This window comes from Tiliqua scincoides, chromosome 2 (assembly GCF_035046505.1).
Source record: "Tiliqua scincoides isolate rTilSci1 chromosome 2, rTilSci1.hap2, whole genome shotgun sequence".
NCBI lineage: Eukaryota > Metazoa > Chordata > Lepidosauria > Squamata > Scincidae > Tiliqua > Tiliqua scincoides.
Genome location: NC_089822.1, coordinates 28,893,975 through 28,918,565, shown reverse-complemented (window position 1 = coordinate 28,918,565; position 24,591 = coordinate 28,893,975). Strand labels below are relative to the sequence as shown.

The window sequence follows — 24,591 nt, the reverse complement described above, 5'->3', positions numbered from 1 at the left end:
AAATGAAGGTAATAGGCATGGAGGTGCAGAGACAGGCTTCCCCCTTATTCATGGGGGGACAGAAATGTATTCCCCATAGACACAGGAGTCTCCAGTTTCTAAAGACTTTGTTCATATAATGCTAGTCTAAATATAGGTGTCTCTGCAGATTCATTTATCCACAGTTCTCTCCCTGCGTGCCCATTACTTGTTTTCCTTCAGTGTGGCACCAGGCACACATCTCTCTTCTGTTGCAGCCTGTTATAGAACACTAGAGAGGAATGTGAGAAGCAGTCAGCTTCCTGTTAGCACTTACTCTGCCTCATCTTACATTCCAGCTGACTGCTTCTCACTTTAGTAAGTTTAGGGTTCCTTTTTATCCATGGTTTCGGTATGGGGGGGGGGGAGAGAACGTATTCCCTGCCGATACAGGGAAGATGCCTGTATTCTAATAGTCTGGAGACACAAATACTCAGATTTTCTAGATAAAACATTACTTCTTAAATGCATAACAAGCAAGGGCCTGGTCCAATTGAGTGTAAACACAGTCTCCAAACATGTATTTGTCCCATGACTAAGCCTTATTTCTCTTCTCCCCTTCCCTCAAATGAGAAGGTACAATTTGGTTATATACGGGTAGTGCAGTTTGGGTGCTGCAGAGAATTTGCACATGCTTCCCATATTCCCACCTGCCCTCCATTTGCCATCCAGGCTATTCATACTCTGAAGCATAAGTAACTGGCATGGCATAGAAAAAAGAAGACCACACATGGATATGTGAAGCATACAAAAAACTCCCAATCTTTGCAGTGTCTCATGGTATTGCCTGCAGACAAGCCCATGTTATTATCCAGGGTGGGGAGAGGAGACAGGACAGAGAAAACAAAGCCACATGGATTCCCATGCAACTACTTGTATGTGAAACAGGCAGATGACTTTGGAATACTACACGTGTTACCAGCTTTTACTAAATCCAGTGAATCCACTATCATTGATATGTTTTGTTTCAGTGCTAACTCACTTTATATAACAGCTACTATTCTGGGCAGAAATAACAAATTTTGCTTTCTATTTGATTTCTATTGGCAGGCAGAAGTGGAATCATGAAGACTATGAGCCTGTTGATAGCCAGAGAAAATGCTGTTGGCAAATATTCTTGGTTTATGTTAATCATAGTTAATCAATAGTTAATCAATAGTTCCATAGTTAATCAATAGTAGCAGCAGCAAAGAGATACTGAAACTATACTACCAAAAGAATTGAAAAAAATTTAATAATGTAATTATACAAAGTGAAGTCAACAATTACTTGAACAGAATTGTCTTCTAACCTAAGTCGTAGCCACTTTCTGAAGTGTCTCGTCCCTTCTCGTCCCTTGTGAAAAGCCTTTAGCAAAGCTGTTTTCCTATAGATGTTTATAACGTTTAGAGGATGAGGAAGGCCTTTACTGCGAATAAAATAATTTGTTGTTCAGCAATAGTGAAATCTTCTGTGTTATTCTGGACCTCCACGCTGTAAGAGAAAATATTATTGATTAAACATCTAATAGAAAGATAACCAAAGTATACTTTTGCAATGTCACTGATAGTTCAGATTCCCATTGCACTTTATAAGCTACAAATGCTGGGATACAGAACCACAGCAAGCCAAGCCCCACTTTCATGCTGTCTTTTGAATCTTCTTGTGGTGTGCTATCTCCTGCTTCTGTACCAGTCTATTCAACTATGGGTGCAATCCTAACCAGGTCTACTCAGAAGTCAGTCCTATTTTGTTCAATTGGGCTTACTCTCAGGAAAATGTGGTTAGGATTGCAGCATATGTTGCCAAGTACGGTATTCATTTGATTTCCATAGACACAAACTATGGATGTGCATGAAGGGCCAACTGAAAAACTGCATTTAACACTCTTACCAAAGTACTGTAAACCTGGGCAAGTATACAATGGAGAAATTTAATGCAAACCCAGTTGGGATCAGATGGAGTAGCACAGGAGGGTTAATTAATAAAAGGACAACTGTAGGGATAAGAATCAACACTTATAAACTGGAGATGCATAAATCTAATTAGAAATCAGAAGGAAATTTCAAAGTACTAGAAGGTTAAAATTCTGGAAAGGTTTACAAAGTAGAGAGAATAAATACCCTGTCAGATCAAATACATTTTTAGAAGATTTATCACAGATAGCTTTTGTTTTTCATGATGATGCCTAAGTTGCAGCCCATTAGACAGACAGACAGACAAACAGGTGCATAAAGCACTTGTGTAAATAGGATATATTGTACCCTATATATAAATAGGATATAAAGCAGCCTGGGCTGATGTGTGTCCCTCCTTCTCCACCTTTGCTCATGTAGCCTCACACAAGATCAGGGTGGACAATGGGGATGGAGTCCCGATGTTGGAGATTGGCAGGCTGGTCAGTGCAGCCGCTGACCTGGAGGAGGCCATGGACTGCATTTCCAAGATGGCTACAACACCCAGCCCAGCCGCACTTCTCAGCAGCTGGCAGGGGGTGGATCCTCATCAAACAGAGGAGCTGAGGGATCAGCCTGGAGGAGAAGGAGGGACAGAGTAATATGAAGGAGGGCCAGGTAGTGGCAGAGTGAAGTCCTGCTTAGTTCCTCAGATTCAAAGAGGCAAGAGTTAAACAAAGATGAGGACTGGCAGGAAAGCAACCTGAGAGTATCTGCGAGGTGCCGGGAGGGAGCTACCAGCCAGGTAGAGGAGGTTCCAGAGTACAACAATTCCCTCCCTCTTCACCAGTTTCCAAGGCTCACCCGAGGCTTCCCTTCTTGGTGCCAATGAAGAGAAGTGACAGGGTTCTGACTGTTTGCCCCTCTCATTACATCAACTCTGTCAGGCAGTGGGCAAAGGGCCATACAATCTATATAAAACCAGTGGGGCAGGCTGTCTGGAGGTCAGTGTTATTGATAAATACAAGTCAGTCCTCAGCATCCAAGTGGGTTCCATTCCCGGAACCCATGCGGATGCCAAAAACCACAGATAATCAAATTTGTGCTTTGGCCCACAGAGGACCCAGACACAACCAGAGGTCTGCTGAGTCACAGGGAGGCCACGTTCAGTAGGTGACGGTATTCCCACCAATGGAGGTTCAGTGGTGGCTTTCAGAGGGAGGACTTTTTCTTTAAGTATGCCCCATTGTTGGAACTTACTCCCAAAGGAGAGCCACCTGGTACCTTCTTTATTTTCTTTTAGACTGGTCTATTTAGTTGACATTTATCATTTTGCATTTTTTTTTTACCTGATGCTTGTTTTAGTTTGACCAATAGGATATAATAATAATAATAATAATAATATACAGTATTTATATACCGCCTTTCTTGGTCTTTATTCAAGACTTTATTCAAGGCGGTTTACACAGGCAGGCTTATTAAATCCACGCAGGGATTTTTACAAATTGAAAGAAGGTTCTCTCTTTCAAGAACCACCACATTCAAGATGTTACGCTCCGATCTGGTTTAACATTCTGGCCTCCATCCTCCCACGCTCCGAGCAGATGGAACAGCTCAGCTGCAGCTTGCCAGCTGCTTCAAGGTCGCACGGTGCCGGTGGCCTCGAACTGCCGACCTTGTGGATGTTAATCTTCAGGCAAATGGAGGCTCTACCCTCTAGACCAGACCTCCTGTCCATGATGTTGGACATGTTTTAATTTGTAGCAATTTGTTTTATCTACAGTGGCATTGTGATGATATTTTTAATTTGCTACTTGATGCTTTTATTTTGTGATGTTTTAATTTTGCTTTATTTATTGGTAGCTGCCATTTATGGGAGAAAGGCATCATACCAATGTTTTAATTTCTGTAAAATGTAAGAAACAGCAAGTGGTGGAAAACATCACGGAACTCACTTGGATGTAGTCCATTTCTTCAACCGACAATGGTTTCCGCCTGTATTTCTGAGGTAATCTTTTCACAAGTTCTGAGGTGTCTGGTGTACCTTGTATTCTACTAGCAGATGAAATACTTTGATGGGATGGTGGCCCAACCCCTACAGATAGTTGTGGGGCTGAAGGATGGAGCGGAGGCACTCTTGATTGTAGAGGGTCTTGCACTGAAGGAACAAGAGAGACAGATTCAAAAATATTGATTATGCAAAAGTACTCTGGACATCATGGACCATAAAAGTATTTAATGCTTGGCTGGGGTCAGATTTACACAACCAAGGAAGTGGCTTGCCTAGCTGCCTGGTGAAAGAAGACAGCCCTGAGAAGACAAGCCAAGTGAATAAGAACATAAGAATATGGCCCTGGAGGTTCTACATAGGCTACTGCCCATATATGGGTGAGAACCCAGATGATTGGCAGGAGCCCAAGGGCCCCCTTCCCCTTTCTTGATGCCTGACAATGCTCAGAATGACAACAAGGTAAGTATTACAGACTCAAACCCTGAATAAAATATTGAGATAATCCTTGAGAGAGATGGGGTTTGAAACCCAAAAATTTGATCAAGACTCACAAAATGGTGATTAGAAAGCAGCATAAAATAACTTTCTAAAGATAACAGTAGCTTAAATAGTTTGGAGAAATGAAATATTAAAGGTACTTTGGACAACTCACAATGGATTCCACTGCAAAAGCTTTGAGAATTGCATGTCCTAACTTTAGTTGCAAGTTTTTGACTTTTACTAGAGCTCTGGCTCAGATAATACTCAACAGAATGCCTGAGTCGCATTCCTCAATGGATAAAATAGCCAAATACGTTTCATTTTCAAAACATTATAGTTGAAATATTTGAATGGATACCCTGACTTCTATCATTACTCATCTTACACAATCTGCTTATACCTACTTCTGCGATTACTTGAAGGAATAAACATGAAATGCTGTTGTGAAAATGTCTGTTTGCTTTTGCACAGGAAAGGGAATTTCAAAATGCTATCTCCAAAGTAACAAATGAATATTAGACATAAATACTGATCTAGACTGAGGAACCTTTTCAAAGCATTAATACAGAAAAATGTATCTAAAATGAATGCACTTTTGCAAGAGGGACACCTACTTTTTAGCTTGGGTGTGCTTTTTCTGTCTGGAAACTTAATTAAGGGTGTATGTGGCTTGACGACCTAGAGAAAAAAAACAAGATACGTGGAAAGGCATAGAAAGTACATCAGGAAGACAAGTGAATATATATTTTTTAATTGTTTTCATGACATGCTACTTTATTACTGTTTAAGTTGTTTTTGTAATCTCATGAAAAGCAGCAGGGTATACATCTAATAAGTAAATACTGTAATAACATATTTGAAACAATAGTATCTTCTTGCTCAGAAAGGGTGCAATCTGCTAGGTATTGCAACTTCTGGGGGTGACAGGGGACACAACTTCTTGCAGAAGTAGGCCAGGCATTTCATGGGAAGAAAATGTGTAAACCTCAAGCTGTCCATTACCAACCACTATGCCGTGGCACACAGCCAGGGAGACCATAAGCTCAGCTAGGAGCCCTGGAAGAGGTGACTCCAGAGGGCAGCCCAGGTCTACCCATCTGGCTGAGCGGGGCAGTCTTTGCCCCCTACACACACTGGGCCCGCCCCTACCCGCTCAAGCCCACCTCGCTCCACCTGTTCCCAAGGAGGCAGGTGCAGGCAGACCCCTACGGCTCCATTTTGCCCCCCACCGCCGGGAATGGCTCTGAAGGGAAGGGCCGCTCGCTCACCTCCCTGCCAGGCTGAGTGCTCCGCCCCCCTCCAGCTACACCACCGCGCGGAGGGGACTCCCTTCAGAGGGCTCAGGGGGCGCCTGAGGCTGCGGGGCGGAGCGGGCAGCTCCAGGCCGAGGAGGTGAAGCCGAAAGCCGGCAGTCTCCCCTCACAGAGGGCGCACCCCCAGCGTCCTTCTCCTTGTCCTTCTCCTCTTCCCTCGGGCACCCCGCGCCCCCTTCCGTCCGCCAGACACCGAGGCCGGGCTTGCTGGGAAGCCGGGCCTGGCCTGACAGCGCTGCACCCCACGCTCTGCTCCGCGGAGGGCGACCCTCCTCTCTCACCTGAACGACCCTACTGGCCGCCGCCATCTTGCTGCCCATCGTGACCCGCCTGCCCGGGCAGGGGAGGGATGCATCGGGGCCAGGCCGAGGAGAAGCCGGGGGCGGGGCCTGGCGAGGCTCCGCCCCCAAAGGGCGTGGCTTACAGCTGAGACCAGCCCTCTCCTGTGCCAAATGAATCAGTCCTTGGAGTAAGTCGCTGCGCTCTTTCGAATGGGGGGGGGGGGGATTGCAAGGAAGGCTGGATAGGGACAGGACCGTGCGTGTGTTTACAGTCCCACCCTATGCACGTCTACTCAGAACTCAGTCCCATGATAGTCAATGGGCCTTACTCCCAGGAAAGTGCAGAGGATTGCAGCCTTAGGTAGCCTGCATTTCCGTCTGTAGCCAGCAGTCAGGCATTCAATAGGTGTTTCTGAACCAGTGGTACGTGAGGTGGTGTCTGGTGATATTTGGGGGACCCCGGATACCTGCCACCCAGCACCGAGACCAGGAATGTGACACAACCAGGGTGACCAGTTGGCCAAACAGCCAAAGGGGACAAGGCACCCCACAATGTAGCACATCCAAGAAAAATTTAGGGCATGACAAAACAAAAACTAAGAATACTCATGTATTATTTCATGTGATTAATTTAAACCCTATATTACTTATTATTCAATTTAAAACTATATTACATATAGTGGGCTGCACATAGCCTTCTTGCAATTAGTAAATTATATGTAATTTATTAATTTCAAGAAGGCCATGCACTTCCCACTCACAGGGACAAGGAGGACATTTAAGTTCTTTTCCAGGAGACAAGGCTAAAAAGAGAACATGACCTGGAAAAAGAGGGAGTCTGGTGACCCTAGAACAAACAATGGTAGGAGGCTCCCAAAAAAGGCTTCACGCTCAAAAAAGCCTTCCCATCCACCCTGAGCCTCTTATTGGTGTTTGTCACATTACATCTGGTCTCCTATCCCAGAAGTAACTGGCAATTATGTCATCACCAGTTACTTCCAGTGGTACTTCAAATTGGTGGACCATATGAAGTGGTACAGCAGAGGACAAATGTTGAGAAACACTTGTCTAGCACAAACATGTAATGGTGGAACTTCAACAGGCAAGGTTACCTTTTATAGGCAGGGCAGCTGTTGCAAAGGTAGGGCTTGTAGTGACAGCATTAAGCCTTGCAATAACCACTGCCCTCCCCTATTTTTATTTAACAAAAAATGTACTCTTTAACTCTTCATCTGTCTGTGGTCAACTGAATTCAGTCAGAGGCTTGCTCATCAGACTTTCTCTTGGCTACACCTTATTGATTAGGCAAAACCAGAGGGGGGGCATGACTATCCTTAGAAGCCTCCCTCCTCCTCACATTTCTCTCAAATCCTAATTTAGAGCATAAAAATACACATTAATTAAACAAGACAGAGGAGCAGATAAGGAGCAGTTGATGATGTTATATCCAGAAGGTTGGCATATGTCACTCCCAGCAGGTAGGCTATGCTTAGGAAATAAACAAATCGCCTGTCTGGCCTTGCAAGCTTTCTGATGGTGTTGATTTGAAATGGCCTCAAGAAATCCTCTCTCCATAGAACCTTATATGGAGGCTTTCCTTAAGGTAAATGGATAAGGATAGAAGAGAGCTCAGCCATCACAGTTTCATCAGGTAGAGATGACTATCCTAATTAAAACCTTTTCAAAGAAGAGCTTACAATTACTGTATTGTAATTAAGGTTGAACAGACTGGAACTGTTCAGATAATACTGCCTTGTCTGAGCAGCCCCCTGCAGTAAATGCCATGTGCATTCACATCTGGGCCCTTCCATGATACTAATTTTTTGTTTCAGTGGTCCATGGGCTCCTAAAGGTTGGAAACCACTGACTTAGAGTCCCACTGAACTCGATAAAACTTATTGATAAGTAGAACATAAATAGGATTGCACTGCAAGTCTCCCATGAGTGTTAAGCACTTCTAACTTTAGCTAGATTGACCCCCCCAAAAGTTTATATTGCCATTCAGTGAAATGTTCATCAATTTTTCCCCCTACCCATATTCACAGAAGTGAATGTTGAAAGAAATCCTCATTACAAAAATTCTGCAGCAAGAATTCCCTTCCCTACTCTTGCTTCTTCTTCCACTTATTCCTTACCTTGTCTGTTTTAGATGGCAAGCTTCTACTTACTGACATAACTTTGTAAGGATCCCTTGTTTATTGCTGGTGGCGATATTTATTGTTTATTCAGTGGTGGTGGCAGCAGCAATAATAAATAGTAAACAGTTACATTCCTTATATACACAGTATTTTGAAATACAAAACATGAATAACTTTGACAATGACTTTAAAATCGAATGAAGTTAGACCAAAAAATGGCCGTAATAGCCATAACCCAAAGGTTAGCAAAATGCTAAGCTTCCTCTCATGGACACTTTGAAGATCTAACTTTATAAAATAATTGGTAGTGCAGAGCAACATGCACCTCAGAGCATTTTTTGTTTTCCAACAATAAGTGTGAACAACAGAAGCCAATATATTGTCTTCATCCAACACAAGAACTATTTACTTAAAAACTGAAAAGCATGAGAAGGAATTTAGAATCACAGCACTCTCTAATAGCTTCTGGTTTACATTTGAAAGCTCTAAACTAAGGATCATAAATTTAGCCTATCAAATTAACAACCATGTACTAGAGCAAGAATGTCCCTTTTGAAATGTGCTAAGAATGTATGCACATCAGTACAATAAGAGCAGCCAATGCTCAACTTTCAGGAAATGCCTGATGAGCTAAAATAACCTGGATGGGCTATTTTACCTCTGAATTAGCACACTATACAAATTCAATATTAATGTGCTGCTGCTTCATTAGAAATCCATCACATTTTTCTCTAATTGAAGAACAAATGCCTTCAGAACTGGATCCTTTGCCCAGTTGACTCCACTTCCAGTGATGAGATTCTGAAATAAAGAAGTTTAATTTTCAAAAGAGATATTCATTCACTGTTGCCAATTTTGACACATTTGTAACATATGACCAAACCAAAGTTTCTAAAGGCAACTGTCAAAGCAGGTATCACTTACAGAACAATTCTATCCCCTCCTGAGCCAGCACACGTCCTTTGTGCATGTGTGTAGGCCCAGTTGAGCCAAAGCGGCGCCAGAACTGGATGAGTTTGTGCTGGGTCAGGCAGGCTGGCACAGGGAGTGGGTGGAGGGAGGGAGAAATGGAAGTGGGGGAGGGGACATTTCAGGGTGGGGGAGAGCTACCCAAGGGGAAGGATCAGACCCAGGAGGGGTGTGGGGCCAGCCACAGCAACACAGGTCAGATCCCAACCCCCATCTCCACCTGAGCAGCATTACTTGGATCATGGGCACAGATCCAAGTAGCCCCATAAGGCTGCCTGGGCACTGCTCGAAGTAAGGGGACTAAAATCCCCTTACTCTCAGTTGCGCCCCGGGCCGCACCAAGCCTGTGCTGGATACAGCACAGACCTTCCTGTTGTGGTGCAGGTTAGGACTGCGCCTCAGTGTGCACCTTGAAAATGTTGTTTTTGCAGGAGACATTATTACATGACAACATACAGACTCATTGTTCACCAGTGTTCACAAACATGCTTCTGGTCTGCAAACGTAGGTGTGTAGTCACTGCTATTACTGGAACTGAACAGATACTGAACTAAGCTCTTCTCCTACAGTATCTAATATTAAGATAAAGAATGCAAGACAGGCAATCTTAGAAATTGGTACTACACTAGTACCAAGTTGTGCAAGTTAGATAACACAGGCCTACAAAATTGAGGATTAGAAAAGTTTTTCCCAAACTTTATGGTGGTTCGATATGAATTTGAGGTGCCTATTCCAAAAATGGCATCCGTTTTGCCCTATCATGTCTAGTTTTGGAGAAACAGCATAGCCTCATTAGTGAATGGCTCAAGCAGCTTCCTCATGAGGAAGCAGTGGTGTAGGCTTCCTCATGAGGAAGCTGCTTGAACCATTCACTAATGAGGCTATGCTTTTTTTCCAAAACTAGACATGATAGGGCAAAACGGATGCCATTTTTGGAATCGGCACCCCAAATATACACAGGAATTGGTGTAACGTTTAAGGAAGCAAAATGTGTGTTGGCCTGTGTAATTGGTCATTTTCCAACTGTGATTAAAGATCGCAAACACCACCACTAGGACTTAATATTTACTACACATTTTGAGTGGAAGAGCTTTTCATATACAGGATATTCCATTGATGTAGTCCTTGTGTTTACCCTGTTAAGGTATTATCCGTATACTGCAGCTGGGAAACTGAGGTTCAGAGAAGGTAGCTTGCCTAAGACCTCCTGGTGAGAATTCATGGCAGTGGCAAGATTCAAACTGGGGAAGTTCCAGTTTATAGCTTACTCTTAATACACCATTTAAAACCAGTCAATATTCATCTGTCAATAGACTATGAGATTCTCAAGTAAGCAGTTTTTCAACAGGCAAGGTGTTTTAATAAAACAATTTTCTTTCTTTATAGCCAACACAAATTAGCTTATCTAGATTAATGTGGCACATTTGTCCATTTTCCAATAATCAGTATACCTGGAAGATGTTTTGAATCAGTGTAGTCATCTGAACTTCCTGTTGGAGATTTCTACGAATTTTCTTCAACATATCACCCACTTCCATATTTTCCAGTTCCTCTTTCTGTTTTCTCTTCATGTCATGAATCTGTGCCAACTTGCATTCCCCAGCTCGCTTTAGTGCTATTTAGCAAAGAAGGAAAAAATTGTATGAGTATAATAATTCCAAAAATGTGAAGCAAGAATAAGTCTTGAATGATTGCTTATCTCAAATCACATTTTCAAATATGGCTGCAACTGTTTTGGAAGACACTGAGGAACTCCGCGCCCCTTTCTCACATACCTGCATGCTAGAATTCCTATAACAAAAACAGGTTTACAGCGCAATCTTTTCCATATTTACTTTTGCAGTAAGTTTCACTGTGTTCAATGGGGCTTACTCCCAGGAAAGTGTCCAAAGGCTTATACCCTTAATGATACTTTTGAGTGAGGCAGCTCATTTCAAACCAGTGTTGGATAGACTAACAAAGTCTGAACTCAAGTTTGACACCGAGACAGTCTTTCTAATGGGCTTCTGAATGTTTTCTTTAGTACAAATCTTTGAATACAAAACTACAAGAGGGACCTGCAACATAGTTGCATCTCCCCGACCCTAAATGTTCAATTGGCTCAAACAGACCAAGTCCTCTCCTTCTCCTGTTCCTTCCCCCCCATGTTCTGCTGCTTCCCCCCACCCACAGATACCTCAACAGTCTATGGCTCCTAGGGACCACTGAACATGCCCAATCCACATCACACCATTTTCTCCCCCCCCCCTTTTTTTTTTAACTTACACACTGCTCTACCTTTTGTGTATTGAGAGTGCCCCTTGAGTAAATAGAAGCTGGTTTCTTGTCTGTGGGTGGTTCTGTTTTGCATACAAATTCGAAAGCTCGCCCAATTTTGCCATTAGTACATATATTAGAAATGGGTAAACTTTTTGGACAGTCCTAGTGGAATTCCCTTTACAGCGGAACAAAGATGCAGTTTGCTCAGGGTAACAGATCCATTCAGGAGGAAAAGCAAACAGACAGAAGGTTAGAAGTATTTAAATACAAGCTTGATTTGGAAGCAAGATTTTTGCAACAATAATCTCATCACACTTGCAGCACAATCCTATGCAGATTTCCTTGGAAGTCAGTCCCCACTAAGTTTAAGGATACATTTCCCCAAAAAAGTACATGTAGAATTGTAGCCTTATTCTGAGGAAAATATTCCAATAAATTTTGGATGGCTGCTTCTAGATCAACATGCGTAATTTTGGGGCTGAGTAAGCAAGATCAGCCTTGTAGCTAACTGGGAGACAAGTCTTGGGACTGTAGGGAAGGGAGGGAGTTTCCTGCCATGCCAAGAAAGGCGGGCAGGTGATGAGCAGCTAAATGGACCACAGTACCAAATGGGAGACAGCACAAAGTTGATAGGTGCACCCTCATCTGTGTGCTGTAGCTACCGCTGTTGCCTCCAGCCAAAGGGAGGGAGGCAGCCCTCTGGACTCTGCTGCTCTGCCTCCACAGCCTGCCAGCAATAGCCAGTTCAATTTTCCCTGCATTTCGCACTGAGTCAGGGCAGCGGTGACGGCAGGGGTACATTGCAAGTGATGGTGGCAGACATGACTGGAAGCAGATTGTGTTTTGCCTCTGTGATAGGATAGCAAATTTTCTAAGCATTACACTGATTTTTCCATTGCATACAGATCTACTGTTTCCAAAACAGTAAACTTTCAGAATGATCTTCAGAAGTTCAGGATCCTGCAAGGAATAGCGGTACTCATTAACTAACCTGAATCACCTGTTACAAAGTGAACCTTGGCCTGCTTTTTAGGGCAATCTTCTTCCCCAATACCTTTTTTGTATTATTTGATTCTCTTTCCACAAGGATTTCTGCATGGCATGTGCATCCATAGCCATGCAAACAGGAATGTTTCCAACACACTAATTTTCATGACATTTCACACTTAGATCTCACCACATTTATGAAGCTACAGATTAAAGTGATATAACTGCACTTTAAGCTACAGATTAAAGTGATATAACTGCACTACAGAAGGTAGCTATACTATGTATCTGAAATTTCACTACTACTAATAAACTTACCTAGTCTGCTCTGCTTAACTTCATTCAATTTTTCTTCCAGCTCACGGGACTGCTGCACAAACAAATAATTCGTAGGTATTTATAAAAATATATTGATCAATGTTGCCTTGTGTCATACAACTCTGAAAGTTAACTACAGCATTACAATTTTAATACTCAGATCTACAAACTTAATTTTTAAAAACAGGGAATAAATCTTCACATTTTAATAGAAAGGATACTTACTTACCTGCTGAGATGCAAGTATTGCAGTATTAAGCATCAAGATGTGTGTTATTTTATCCCAGATGAACCTAATGAGAGTGCACACAGAAATCAACATGATTTTCAAATCTTTGGAGCTAAAACTAAAATGTTACTTATAAATGTACAGTGAGCCCTCCATAACTATGGCCTCAGCATCTGCAGATCTGAATGAACTTGATGCTGAGCCCGTGCCTCAGAAGGTGTCCCGGTCATCAGAAGTGACAACCGAGGTAGAGGGGAGTCCCTCCATTGGTCTCCAAGTGCCTCAGAACACCTCCCTGACGTGACTGGGAGTTGCAAACATGAACTAGAAGTTGCTGCCAGTCGCATCCTGGAGGCCTTCTGAGGTGATGGGGAGGCCAGTGGAGTGGTCTGGCATGACCTCTGGAGAGCCCAGCACAGCCGCTAGTAACTACAGTGCTGCAACCCTGCCCTCACTTGGGACCCCAGCATCCACAGATGGTGGTATCCGCGGAGGTCCTGGAACCAATCCTCCATGGATACTGAGGGCCCACTGTATTTAACAAAACCCTGACAGTCCCTTCTTCTAGTTACATCCCTCAGTCTTGCTCGTATGATGGGTTGGATTAGGTCATTTATAGAAAATACACATAAAATAGAAAATCCAAAATACATTTTAGATATATGCTCACAACTTGAACAGGAAAAAATATAAATAATTCACTTAAAATTATTAGCATGGAAGCTGCATGTAATTTGTCACCAGGCTCAATGAAATGTGTTGAAAATATGTTGGTGGACTGGATGTGGCCCATGGGGACACCCCACCCACCATAGCTTGGGTGCTGTTGAAAGGGAAACCAGCTTTGGAAAAGGGCAATTCAGACTGGAGAAAAGGACTAGGGTAGAAGGCTCTTCAGCCAGTACTTTCAGCTGCAACACCCCCTCCTCCCAACTATTTTTTTTGCTCATTTGTTTTTGCAATACAAACTTCTGAATCCCATGCAGGGGAAAGTGGCTTAGGGAGGGGAAGTTATAGCAGGAAGTGGGGAAAGGATTACAGAGAATTTTCCCAAGGCTGCTTCTTTGCTTCAAATCACTCAGCCCCAAAGTGGCTTTTCTTTAGAAGAAGGGGCCATCAGAGTTTTGTTAAATGTATTTGTCAAAAAGGTTTAGTTTGAGCCTTGAATACACTGCAAGGATTTATGGCAAAGCAGTTTGGAGTCAGTTTAGTTTACTTTAAACCAGGGGTGTCCAAACTTTTTAGCAGGAGGGCCACATCATCTCTCTGACACTGTGTCGTGGGCTGAATTAATTTACATTTCCAATTTGCATAAATTTACATAAATGAATATATTAGAGATGGAACTTGTATGAATAAATGAAGGTCTTGCAATAGCTCAAGGCCTATAAAAGTCCTTGCACAAGGCAAGGCTAGCCTTTCCTTCACTGCCACTGCTGCATCACAGACGTGAAATAGCAAGCAGTGGAGGGAACCCTTGTCCATCAGCTCATGCGAGAGGTCAAACAGTCATCTTCACACTGAGAGAAGTTGCGTCATGCCAGCATGGGCTCTAGCAAGTCTCCGGAGGGCCAGATGCTCATTGGAGACTGGGGGCTCCCTGCGGGCCAGATTGTGAGTCCCTGAGGGCCGCAAGTGGCCCCCGGGCTGGGGGTTGGGCAACCCTGCTTTAAACAAACAGTTGAAAGCTACTTCAAAACACCAAGCTACTGTGTATTCAGTAATTCAGTACTGTGTAATACAGTACTGGCGTATTCTCTACATAACCACCTCCCCACCAGTAATGAAATTTGTTTCTATCAGTATTGCCTGTGCATTATTCCAGGCAGGTGCAGCAAATGCTCAAGCATTCAGATAGCAGCAGTAAGCTGCAAGCAGAAAAAAAGAACATTGTAAAAAGTAGTGTATTTACAACCTATAAAGGAATATGAAAAATGCTCACACTTAAAATACATTCTATGGCTGCACAACTTGTGTGTTATATGGATCGCACAGATTTTCTATAGAGCGAAGAGATGGAGGTCCATTTAAAGCTCAATGGGGTGGAGGAGTGAAGTGCTGAACCCTTCTATTTCATTTCATGCACCTCCACCTCTTCTCCATAACAATTGCTCCCTGGAGATTACTTTTCAGTCTTGTACACCAAAGGGGAAAAAATCATGAAAGAAGCAAGGGGATGGTTCAGCATCCTGCCCTATAAATGGACATCTTCTCAAAGCAAGAGCCTAGTTCTAATAAAGATGTCTACCACCAACACATCAAACTAGAGCCCAATGCACACAATGCTATTTGACTTTAAATCTGTCCCACAGTCTAACTACCAAGAATTAGTGCAGAATGCGCCAGCCCGTGTGGTCACTGGAGCTAGGCAGTTTGACTTGGTAAGTCTGCTTCTCCAGGGACTACATTGGCTGCCCATTCGTTTCCGGGCCCAATTCAAGGTGCTGGTTTTGACCTTTAAAGCCTTATACTGCTCTGGGCCGGGCTATCTTAGAGATAGCCTACTCCCGTACAATCCGGCTCGTCCTCTCAGGTCATCAGAGAAGGCCTTTTTACAAGTGCCGCCGCCCAAGGAGGTTCATGGGGCAGCGGCAAGAAATAGGGCCTTCTCAGTAGTGGCAGCAACGTTGTGGAACTCCCTTCCCCTTGACTTGAGAATGGCTCCCTCTCTTGAGTTTTTTCGTCGAGGCCTGAAGACCCTGTTCTTTAAACAAGCCTTCTGATTCCATGGCCTTCTTAACTTTTTTATACATTTTTTAGTTTCTGTTTACAGGCTGGATTCCTCTATGACTTGCTGTTTTATTCTCTTTTTATTCTGACTACTGTTTTTATGGCCTCTGTTAATGTGTTTTTAATATGTTTTTATCCTGTTAAATCATGCTTTTAAAACTGTTTTTATATGTTGTGAGCCGGCCTGGGTCCCTTTTAGGGAGAAGGGCGGGATACAAATAACGTTTATTATTATTATTATTATAAACCACTTTGCAGAGAACTGAAATACAACATTTTAATAGCTGAATTAAAACAAAACTTATCTAGCCACATAGCCTTCGAAAGACTGAGTACCCACCTCTACCATTCAATTGTTTCTGAATGGCAATGACCCAAGCCTGGAACCTAACCCCTTCAATTCCTGAGTGGACAAAGACAGCATCAGTTGCTGTCCCTTCGGTTCACAACTGCATATCTAGGGTAAGCCAGTGACTGTAGCAAAAACTTTGAGAAAATATAAATTAGATGATTAAAAAGAGCACTTTGCTTTGGGTTTTCAGATTCCCTTACTTGGAGTCGTGATCGTTGTTCTTCAGTTTGGTTCTGAGAGCATCTGCTACTTGGATCCTACACAACACAGAAAAGTCACAAGTAAGTTATCTTTGAGATTTTTAAAGACCCCAAATCTTTATATGGGAAATATGTTCCTCCTATCATCCACATATTTCCATTCACAAGTAATACACAATAATAACTATCTCAGCAATTTTCAAACTTTTTCATCTCAGGGCACACTGACAAGGTGCTAAAATTTTCAAGGCATGCCATCAGCTTTTTGATAATTGACAAGGCACACCATGCTGCTGGTAGGGGGCTAACATCCCCATTGGTCCTAATAACAAATGACCCTCTCCAAAATTCCTATGGCACACCTGCAGACCATTCACTGAACACAAATGGTGACACATGAAAATCGCTAACCTAGCAGTCGAGTATAGTTACAAAAGCAATTTGAAGGTAAGGGAACAAATGCTCCCTTACCTGGAGAAGGCCTCTATGACTTCCCCCTCACCACAGGATGCAGAACATGCTTCACGGCAAGGTTGCATCAGTGCTGGAAAGTTGGACAGGATTGGGCCCTTAGTTTCTGACACACATTTTATTTTGTAGAAGTAGTATTTACCTTTGTAATGCCAATGTTTTGTTTTCATATGAGACCTTCATTTCCTCCATTTCTCTTTCCAAGTCTTCAATGGAACTAAGAACATAATTGAAGAAGAATTCAGCTAACAACAAGGTTCACAAGATTTGAGAGGTATTTTTGTGGTAGATTACTGGAAGCACAAACTCTATGATAGAAACTTATCCTTCCATACATTATAGCAAATGAACACAGGATTAGTGTTCTTTTTGTTACATAGAGGAATATTTTATCATTATTTCCAAGTAATTTGATACAGTACAACAAAGTACTGTCCTGCAACAGTAAATCAATTCATGTTAGGCTTCCCATGCTAGCAAAATACCCAGGTTTGCAATCCTATCCATACTTACCTAAGAATAAGTCCAACCGAATTCAACAAGACTTACTTCTCAGTAGACATGCATGGGATTGCACTGACACAGATAGACTTTGAGAAATAAGAATTCTATATCCTTTTCTACATCATTGTACATCATCAGGTGTACAATAAAATGCACAGCTTAAAACTTTTTAGTGCAAGGACCTTTGTGTGTTACTTCCTGCTGGATGATGTCACTTCCGGCCATGTCATCACTTCCAGGTTAATGACATCACTTCTGGTGGGTCCTGACAAGATTGTCATTCTAAAAAGTGGGTCCCAGTGCTAAAAGAACCACTGCTTGAAAGTACTGTATGTGGGTTTAGAAACAGACTACTTTTAATATAAATTTAAATACCAAACAAAAATGTGCCTTTTACTTAAGAAACAAAGTAGTAAATTTACTTTGAATTTTTTTTAAAGAGGAACCATGCAGCAATTTGAGTTATATGATTAACTTACAGTCGCTTCTGTAAAGAGAAATTAATTGGAATGCATAGATATTGAAGTAGCCCACAAATCAATGCTTCATTCCCCCTTATGCAAGTATATTGCACCTAAGCCTTTGCCTTTTGTAGTTGAGAGTAGAAACAAAGGCCAAAGAAACAATTCATCTCTTGTATTTACGCACTGAAAAACAAAAGACAGGAGTAGATCCTAGTGTTTCAATAGTTGTACAATTGGCCACTTTGGGTCCCCATAAGGGGAGAAAAGTAGGATAAAAATACAGTAAGTAAATAAAAGTACACAAACTTACCTCTCAATTAACTTTTCATCTGCATCTGGAATACTTTCTTCACCTACTAAACAAGAATCATGCAAGTTAAAATAGCTGGAAAGAAAGACACCATTCCCAAACACTCCCACTCAAAATATCATAGACAGAAGTTTTGAAATTTAAGAACATCATTTTCATACATAACATTATACAGAAGTCCAAAGACTTCATGCTGACATTTGTACAAACAAACAACAGCATGCTCAGCAAATAAACTTGTTCATTTTAAATTTCTATTGTATTTTTACTTTGGCAACTTTAAGCAAGAGAAAGTTGGCAGCAGGTTTTTAAAAATGGCACTCACTCACCTGCATTAATTGTTGTGTTATATTCCATAAGATGTTGTTTTATTTGATCCCTTACTCTACAAAAGGAAAACAGAAAGTAATCAAGAGTTAACAGCCACATACAACAAATTCATCTTGCACCTATCAACATTAATTACAAGGATTTCATTAATCAAGTCAGGATATCTCAGAGATGTGAGGTATAATATCACTGAGGTCCTTTAAATTAGGACTTAAGCAACTTCTCTGGAAAGGACACCCAACTATGATGTGTACTGTTTAAGTACAAAACTAAATCAGATGATACCTTTCACTATCTTGTGAAGTTCATGTTTTATAATTTTGCCTAAAGCAAGAGTTCTCAGTTTCTTTTATGCCAATCCATCAGAAATGCAAAGTATGATCTTAGCAATATCACCATCAAAGCAGTGTTTAATCACATTATTTGCATACTGTAAGTTTTTTAAGTATTTCTAGATGATTGTCACTAAGTGGGACCAGCGGCCAGTTCCCCCAGTCAATGGCTGTCACAAGTTGTAGGATGTAGCTGTGATGCCGCTGCGATGCAGTCTGACTGAGGAAATGTGCAGAAGGGTGCGTGCGTGCGTGAGAATCAGTGGTTCTCAAACTTTTCAGCACCGGGACCCACTTTTCAGAATGACAATCTGTCAGGACCCACTGGAAGCAATATCATTAACCTGGAAGTGATGTCATGGTCAGAAGTGACATCATCAAGCAGGGAAATTGTGAACACCCCCAATACAACAAAATCAAAGCCAGTCAATTAAGTAAATTAAAAGTTTACAATAAGTACAAGTTTAACAATTTATTAAAATTAAGAAGAACCCTCCTCAGTTGCAGACCTCCTATTGTATTAGATGGGATAAATGTCCTGTTCCAGATGTGAGCCTCTAGGACCCCACAGAAGCCTCTCCGAGGCTCCCAACAGAGTTGGAAACTGTGCTTCCAGTTTCCCAGAAGCATAGTTTATAGTAGCCTTTTTCAACCGCTGTGCCATGGCACACTGGTGTGCTGTGAATGGTCCCAGGTGTGCTGTGGGAATTTGTGAGAAGGTCATTAATCAGTAGGGCCATTGGGGGATGTGAGCCTCCCAATGACAGCACAGTGTGCCTTGCTGATTGTCCAAAAACCCACGGTGTGCCTCAACCATTTTTAGTGCATTGCCAGTGTGCTATGAGATGAAAAAGGTTGAAAATCACTGGTTTATAGCATTGGGGAACCTCAGAGAGGCTTCCCTGATGCAGCCTTGAGTCATGCAAGGCTCCGTGAGCTTCAAGTAAGTAGGTGGGGTGGATTTTCATGCAGGGGGGCAGCAACAGCCTGTGTGGGGGATCGTGGACCTTTGACCTGGGGCACAGGGCTGGAGAGGTCCGCCGCTGACCCTCCTAACCCTCTCAAGCAGTTGCTGATCTATTTCAAAACAATTCCCCAAACATCCCAAAGGCTGCAATCCTATCCACACTTACCACACAATGGGGGAGTAACCCCCTTTGACTATAATTGTTAAAAATATATACCCAGTAGCCTGTTAAAAGTACAGATTTGTCACATTTCCCCAAATGCAGTCACATACCATGGGAGTATAACGTTTCTTTTGGGTCCCTTTGGGGGGGGTGCAATGTTTTTGGGGTACAGCTTTTCCATTGAATCATAATTTCTGCCAATTACAGTATATAAAACCATGTAGGCTTATGCAAAATATGAATGCTGCATGTGTAGGGTTTCTTTGGTTGCCCAGCCTGCCTTCCTGAGACCTTGGAACGAAGGGAGCTTCAACAGCCAAGTCCTTCTCAGGCTCTCTTTCTTACTTGCTTGCCATTAACAGAGCAGTCCATTGGCCTGTTCTCACTTGCCTTCAGTGTTGCACTCTCAGGCCTTATCAGTTTCTTTTTTCCTACCTGGGAAGCATTCTTGCTTGTGCACTATCATGCATCCTAGCAGTGGGGATGCAGCACTTCGGTTTGTGTCACCTGGTGCAGGAGGCCAGCATATCACCCCCTTGATGGACTTTCTCCCATGCAGTGGGCAGGGCAATGCCCTAGGTAGTGGGCATGGTAATGTACCATAGCCTGCCCCTGGTGGTATTTGGCTAAAAATTTTGGTAAAACAGATATTTTACCAAAATATGGTTTGTTTCATTGCATTCTGCATGAAACTACATATTGATTGATATAACATGATAGTGTTATTCGAAAATACCAAAATTTAAAAATTTTTCATGAGCAGTGGTGTCCCCCCACACGTCACCTGGTGTGGCGTGCACCCCCTAGTAACGTGACTGCATCCCAGTCACCTTGGCAACTGGGCTGGAGCTATCTTTGACCACACTGGAGCCACCTGTTCCTGCTGTGCACCCTGGCAACTGAGCAGGAAGGCACTGTGGCTGTAGAAACAGACTTGCTGCTGATCTCACACCTGCACTACTTTTATGTAGCCATATGGCTCTTTCTGTGCTGGAACCTCAAATTTAGCCGTTGTTCTTGGGGGGGGGGGTTGTGCTGGGATGGGTTCTCTTCCCATACACCTAGGATCACTTCATATGTTGAATATTGTACTATAATGAGGCAACTTTTAAAAACTCTCCCAAAACTAAAACTGATCTAGAATGCCACACCACAACTGGTGTATATTGTAGGTAAAAGAGATGTAGTGTGTTACTTTTACCCATCGTGGCTGAATTGTGTTGGCTTCTAGTTTGCTTCTACACCCATTAAAAATGCTGCTCAATACTATCAAAGTAGGAGCAAACTATTAAGAGATAAAAATAGTTTCGTTTTTTTCATTTCATGATCATTTCGTTAAATACTTCAAAATCAGAAAGGAAATCAGACAGGCTGGCAGTTAGACCACTGGATAAGAAAAACAGGCCGCAAGAGTTCTATGGGGAAATGATGAAATAGCAAATGAGGGCGCAATCCCAACTCCTTATGTCAGTGCTTTCCAGTACTGACATGAGGGCAATGCAGCTCTGAGGTAAGGGAACAAACATTCCCTTACTTTGAGGAGGCCTCTGTGAGTGACACCCAACTGCAAGGTGCAGCACATGTCTCATTGGCACAGCTATGCCAATGCTGGAAAGCACTGACATAAGAGGTTAGGATTGCGCCCTAAATAGGTTTTTCAACTGCTTCAACTCCAGATATTAGAGACCGACATCATAGGGGAGGGGGAGACAGCTATTGCTCTCCCCAGTGGGAGGGGAGATTGGTCAGATGTTTTCCAGATCTCTCTGGGTGGTGCCAGTGAGAAAAGGGAGATTGGGGCCTACTATTTCAAAGACTGTCTACCTCAGTGATTTTCAACCTTTTTTTATATCACACTGATAAGGCACTAAAATTTTCAAGGCACACCAGCAGGTTCTTGACAATTGACAAAGCACACCATGCTGCCAGTGGGGGGCTCACATCCCCATTGGCCCTACTAATAAACAATATTCCCCCAAATTCCTGTGGCACACCTGTGGACCCCTCGCGGCACAGTGGTTGAAAATGGCTGGTCTGTCTGGTGTTGCCACTGGTGAGCCTGCAAGTGACAGGTGGGGGGGTAGAGACAGCTGGAAAGTCTTGGAGCCCAGGGCTACCCACCATGTGGCATCAGCAGGGTCCCCAGCAGACAGGAAAATCCCAGGGCATTCCAGGGCCCCCCTTTGGGCCTGGGTACAAACTACCCCCTCTCCAAGCCCTGCCACCAGGTGAGTCACAAGCCCATGCCAGGTGGGTCCCCGTCCAGCCAGCTCCAGCTCCAGCTCCCCCACCCCGGGAAGACACTGACCGAAGGAGCGTGAGCAGGTCCGGCTTCCCCTCGTCTTCGCCCCCGAGCCTCCCGGCGGAGGGCGAGCCTCCCCCGGACGCTTCCCCCGAGGAGCCGTGGACGGCCGGTGGCGCAGACCCGGTCTCCAGGCAGTCTGCCGCGTCCCCCTCCTGAGGCTCCATCTCGCCGCACCCACGGTCAGGCCGCTGCTCCCCCGCGCGGCGCTTTCAAACAGCCCGCCGAGGACGGTGCTCGATTGCTCCTGCCTCTCGGCAGCTGTGAGATCGGCGATCGATTGCTCCTGCCTCACGCCTGAGGGGTAAGCAGCTGCTCTCTCTCTCTCTTCCTCCCAGCCAGGCCCCGCCCCCAGGCTTCACTCCGTCGCCTTAAAGGGGAACACACTCATGTCAAAACGCATGCGTGATGTCTCTAGGTGGCTTCATCATCGCATCTAAGTAGGAAGTGCAGTGCGTGGGAGGCAGGTGAGGCAGAGCCTCCCCACCAGAGTCCTTTGAAAAGCGCCGGGGATGTGTGGCGGGTGGGGATGCAGGTGAGGCAGAGCCTCCCCACCAGAGTCATTCAAAAGCACCACTGCCATAGGAGGTGCCCAAGCACCCACAACCTACGCTCTGAGCCTCACCTGCCTCCCCACCCACCGCATGTCGCTGCACCTAGGGTGGTGGTTCCCAAACTGTTTAGCACTGGGACCAACTTTTTTAACAATAACCAACAATAAAGGCTAAGCTTCCTAGCTCCACCTGGCCTCAACACTCAGGCAATTGCCCTCTGAGCATAACAGAAGAGCAGACCTGTTCTCCCAAGTCTGGCAAGAACACACATCCATCCTGGAAGATGGAAGTAACACCCAGAGGGGAACTCACCCCTTCCAATTTAAGAGTACCTGTACACTACTAAGGCAGTGATTTTCAACCTTTTCCATCACCCAGCACATTGACAAGGCACTAAAATTGTCAAGGCACACCAGTTTTTTTTTACTTTTGACACGTGCATTGCCAGTGGGGGGCTTACAACCCCCAGTGGCCCTACTAATAAATGTTATTTACCTCTGTACAGTGCTTTTACAATATCCAGAAAGGATGGCTCCTTCTCCACTGGCTCCTGTACTTACTATACAAGATGGCCATGACCAGTTGTTTCCTTAAAGCAGAGCTGTTGGATAATGCAGGCAGCCATCTTTTAGCTCCAAGCTTGCTTGAAGAAATTCTAATGTGGCTACCACACTAGAACATAACCCTAGCAGCTAAAAAACAGTTCTATTATTATTATTATTATTATGAACAGTATTTATATACCGCTTTTCAACTAAAAGTTCACAAGCGGTTTACAGAGAAAAATCAAATAACTAAATGGCTCCTTGTCCCAAAAGGGCTCACAATCTAAAAAGATGCCAGGGAATACCAGCAGACAGCCACTAGAACAGACAGTGCTGGGGTGAGGTGGGCCAGTTACTCTCCCCCTGCTAAAAAAAGGAGCGCCCACTTGAAAAAGTGCCTCTTACCCAATTAGCAGTGGTTAATTGGGTAGCACTCTAGCACTTGAAGGTAAAGAATGTAGCCCTAGAGGTCACTTCTAGTCACTACATCTATTCCTGGCAATAGATCAGGGGTGCCCAAACCCCGGCCTGGGGGCCACTTGCAGCCCTCGGGCACTCCCAATCCAGCCATCAGGGAGCCCCCAGTCTCCAATGAGCCTCTGGCCCTCCGGGGACTTGCTGGAGCCAGTGCTGGCCCGATGCAACCGCTCTCAGTGTGAGGGTGACTGTTCAACCTCTCACGTGAACTGTGGGATGAGGGCTACCTCCACTACTTGCTGTTTCACATTTGTGATGCAGCAGTGGCAGCGAAGGAAAGGTCAGTCTTGCTTTGTGCAAGGCCTTTTAGAGACCTTGAGCTACTGCAAGACCTTCATTCATTCATATAAGTTCCATCTCTAATATATTCATTTATGTAAATTTGTTCAAATTTTAAATGTAAATTAATTCTTTTTCCAGTGTAGGAGAGATGATGTGACCCTACTGCCAAAATGTTTGGACACCCCTGCAATAGATTAAGTCTCCTTGGTCTTTGGTACAAGGAGAACAATTTATCTCCAGTTGCCCTGGTCAGAAAGCAAAATGAAAACAGCACAGTGCCTTCTTTCTGTTCATCAAGATTCCTAGCATCCAATACTGAGCAACTACAGCTTTTAAAAGGAGTCAGCTCACCTAATGGAATCTGACTGGGCCTGCCTTTCAGTTGCTCTTTACACTCTCTACATTCACATTCTATTGGATGTTGTCCTAAAGCCCTTTACCTGCTTATTTCTCATTAACATTTGTATTGTCAATTTTAAGTACTATTATAGCAAAAGCTAGGGACTCTCCTTTACTTTTTTGCTTATCTTCCTCATAGGGCTGCTCAGGTTTTTGAGAGCCAGCTCTTTGCCCAGGATTCAAGTTTTGGTGAGCTTATGTTTTGGAAGGCGACCTCTACAGCCTTTCTCCTCTTCCATCCAAAGAAAATGTGCACTGCTGGTATGTCCACCATCTCTGCTTGACCTGGAAAGATAGGAGTTCTCAGCAGTGCTATTAGCTATATTTTAAGT

At 43.6% G+C, this 24,591-nt stretch overlaps 2 protein-coding genes across 2 annotated transcripts; both read right to left on the bottom strand.

The window, feature by feature from the left end:
• Positions 1–1,234: 1,234 nt before the first annotated feature.
• KGD4 (alpha-ketoglutarate dehydrogenase subunit 4) lies at positions 1,235–6,087 on the bottom strand. Its single transcript, XM_066613752.1, has 4 exons — positions 5,978–6,087; positions 4,998–5,061; positions 3,848–4,050; positions 1,235–1,491 (listed from the first exon to the last, which is right to left on the bottom strand). The coding sequence occupies exons 1-4, from the start codon at positions 6,014–6,016 to the stop codon at positions 1,474–1,476; spliced, it is 324 nt and encodes a 107-aa protein (XP_066469849.1). The 5' UTR covers positions 6,017–6,087; the 3' UTR covers positions 1,235–1,473.
• Positions 6,088–8,819: 2,732 nt separating this feature from the next.
• On the bottom strand, positions 8,820–22,169 carry CENPH (centromere protein H). The gene is made up of 9 exons (XM_066612537.1): positions 22,009–22,169; positions 18,238–18,293; positions 17,909–17,954; positions 16,773–16,847; positions 16,160–16,216; positions 12,878–12,941; positions 12,649–12,700; positions 10,536–10,699; positions 8,820–8,916 (listed from the first exon to the last, which is right to left on the bottom strand). Exons 1-9 carry the CDS (start codon positions 22,167–22,169, stop codon positions 8,824–8,826), a joined length of 768 nt encoding a protein of 255 aa, XP_066468634.1. The 3' UTR covers positions 8,820–8,823.
• Positions 22,170–24,591: the final 2,422 nt, after the last annotated feature.